Genomic DNA, 2,367 nt, shown 5'->3' with positions numbered 1-2,367 from the left:
GCATAAAAAAAAAAAAAAAGGGAACAAAATAGGGAGTGGATGTGGGGGCCTCTCACCTGTGGCAGCCGTGAGATTCAGCTTGGGGCCATCTTTTCCGTCCTTCTCTGCCCACACAGAAAGTTCATACTTGGATGCTGCTTGAAGCTCACCCACTGTGCAACTGGTACTTGTGGTGTTTTGGGTTTCATTTTTGTAATATCCAGCTCCAGTGCACTGTACCCAGTAAGTGTAGTTCTGCACGTCCAGGTCATCAGGGGCTGCCCAGCTCAGGGTGACAGAGCTGTTGGTCCAAGCCTCCACTGTCAGGTTCCTGACTGAACCTGGTTTGAGGTCTGAGAATTGGGAAAGAGGGTCCAGTATGAATAAGGGAGCAGGTCAGACCTGTCCCTCCCACCACCCTGAGCTTTTGCCCCAAATCCGGAAATATCAGCTCTCATAGGCCCTACTGTGGACCACCAGACCCCAAGGGGATCCCTCACCACAGAGGCTTATGAGGCATTGAGGTCACACTTCTCTGAGTGGGCAGTGAATTGGGGCAGTTGTCACTCACCGGCTGCCCTGGCCCCTGTCCAGCTGCACAGGCCCTGGAGAGAGCCAAAGAGGAAGCAATCAGCCTCTGAGCCCCACCTCCCTGACCACAGTGAGACTGGGGCCAACAGGGCAGTCACTTTCACAGTCCCACCCTGCAGGAGGAGGGAAACGTGACAGCAGCACTGGGCTGTAACAAAGGTCACCCCAGTGTCTCTGGTTCCTGAGGGTAGCACAGGGAGAGGGCAGGGCAAAGCACCAGAGACCCAGCAGTCGGCTTGGCTCTACTTGATAAGGCCTAGAGATCAATTGCATGGTTTCATTTTCAAAAAAACACTACCTTGAAAACCCAGGGGTTGGGGGTGGAGGCTGGTAGCAACCAGTAGACTGGGGAGAGAGAAAAAGATTGAGGTGGGGCCAGAGCCTGCACCCTTGAGGAAATTCTTGCGTTTAAACTCATGGGAGGAGGGGCTGAGGGGATCCCTGGGTCTGAGGGAGGAGGGACTGGGGTGACCCCTGGGCCTGAGGGAGGAGGGGCTGGGGGACTAGTCCCCTGGGTCTGAGGGAGGAGGGGATGGGGAGACCCCTGGGTCTGAGGGAGGAAGGGCCGGGGAGACCCCTGGGTCTGAGGGAGGAAGGGCCAGGGAAACCCCTGGATCTGAGGGAGGAGGGGCTGGGGAGACCTCTGGGTTTGAGGGAGGAAGGGCTGGAGAGACCACTGGGTCTGGGGGAGGAGAGGCTGGGGAGACCCCTGGATGTGAGAAGGGGCTGGGGGACTGGCCCCCCGGGTCTGAGGGAGGAGGGGCTATGAGGACCCCTGGGTCTGAGGGAAGGAGGGACTGGGGACATGAGCCTGTCTTGCCTGAGTTCAGCATCTATTCTTTCCAGATACACCATTCTCTGAGAACCCAGGCGTAAGACTCTTCCACAATCTCCACCAAACTAAAAGCCTCCTCCTTCTCTGGGGAACCACCAGCCCTAAGTCTTCAGGACCTGAGTATGGGGACCCCAGCTCCGCCCTTCCTAAGACCAAGGCATCCTGCTCCAAGCCCTGGGAAGGGACCACTTACCAACAGCACCAGGCTCCCCCAGGCCCTGAGGACCCCGCCAGCTGCTGCCATGTCTCCCAACACTGCAGAGGGACCCAAGAGTCCCAGGCCTGGTCATTCCACCTGCTGGACTTTAAACTCAAGAATTTCCCCTTTCCCAGCCCATTGGTGAGGCCAGAGGCCAGGGCGGGAAGGGGAGGAGGAGGAAGTAGAGGCTTCAAGTGTGTGAACCCAGCTCCCAGCCCTGCCCCAGGTCTTTACTTCCTCACCCAGACATTGGAGAACTCCTCTCATCTCTTTCTAGCCCTGCTTGAATCCTCAGCCCCCAGCCCACACAGTCTGTCCCACAAAGATCCCTCTGTTTCACCCTGTAGGTCCCCACCTCCCAACGTTTGTGGATGCCTTCTCCTACCAGGTGCACCTGCTGGCCTGTTCTCAGAGCCTCCTGCCTCCTCCTCTGGGGCTCAGTTCAGACACCTTCCCACTGCCAAGAGGCCTTCTTAGCCCCACCAGAAGGTGTTGTGTGCTGTATCTGAGGCTGTGGCACACACAAGGGTGTATTTGCATATCCACCTTGTCACATTCTACCTGTGACCTTGAGCAAGAGAGTTAAATTCACAGTGATCAGATTCCTCTTCTGTAAAGAATGGGCAAAGAGGCTCGGCACCTGTAGCTCAAGTGGCTAAGGTGCCAGCCACACATACCTAAGGTGGCGGGTTCAAATCCAGCCCAGCCGCCAAACAACAATGACGGCTGCAACCAAAAAAAATAGCCAGGCATTGTGGCGGGC

The 2,367-nt window shown here is 56.9% G+C and overlaps 1 protein-coding gene across 1 annotated transcript in view; it reads right to left on the bottom strand.

The window, feature by feature from the left end:
* PTPRH (protein tyrosine phosphatase, receptor type H) overlaps window positions 1-1,702 on the bottom strand; it is a 19,276-nt gene extending 17,574 nt beyond the window's left edge. The window contains exons 1-3 of the mRNA XM_023508691.1: window positions 1,599-1,702; window positions 551-584; window positions 57-332 (exon numbers count right to left, since the gene is read on the bottom strand). Of these exons, the coding sequence (XP_023364459.1) occupies window positions 57-332; window positions 551-584; window positions 1,599-1,649 (361 nt within the window). The 5' untranslated portion in view covers window positions 1,650-1,702. The remainder of the gene's footprint in view (window positions 1-56; window positions 333-550; window positions 585-1,598) is intronic.
* Window positions 1,703-2,367: the final 665 nt, after the last annotated feature.

This window comes from Otolemur garnettii, unplaced genomic scaffold (assembly GCF_000181295.1).
Source record: "Otolemur garnettii isolate 467f Iridium unplaced genomic scaffold, OtoGar3 scaffold00264, whole genome shotgun sequence".
NCBI classification, from domain to species: Eukaryota; Metazoa; Chordata; class Mammalia; order Primates; family Galagidae; genus Otolemur; species Otolemur garnettii.
This window is presented reverse-complemented; position numbering and strand designations above follow the sequence as displayed.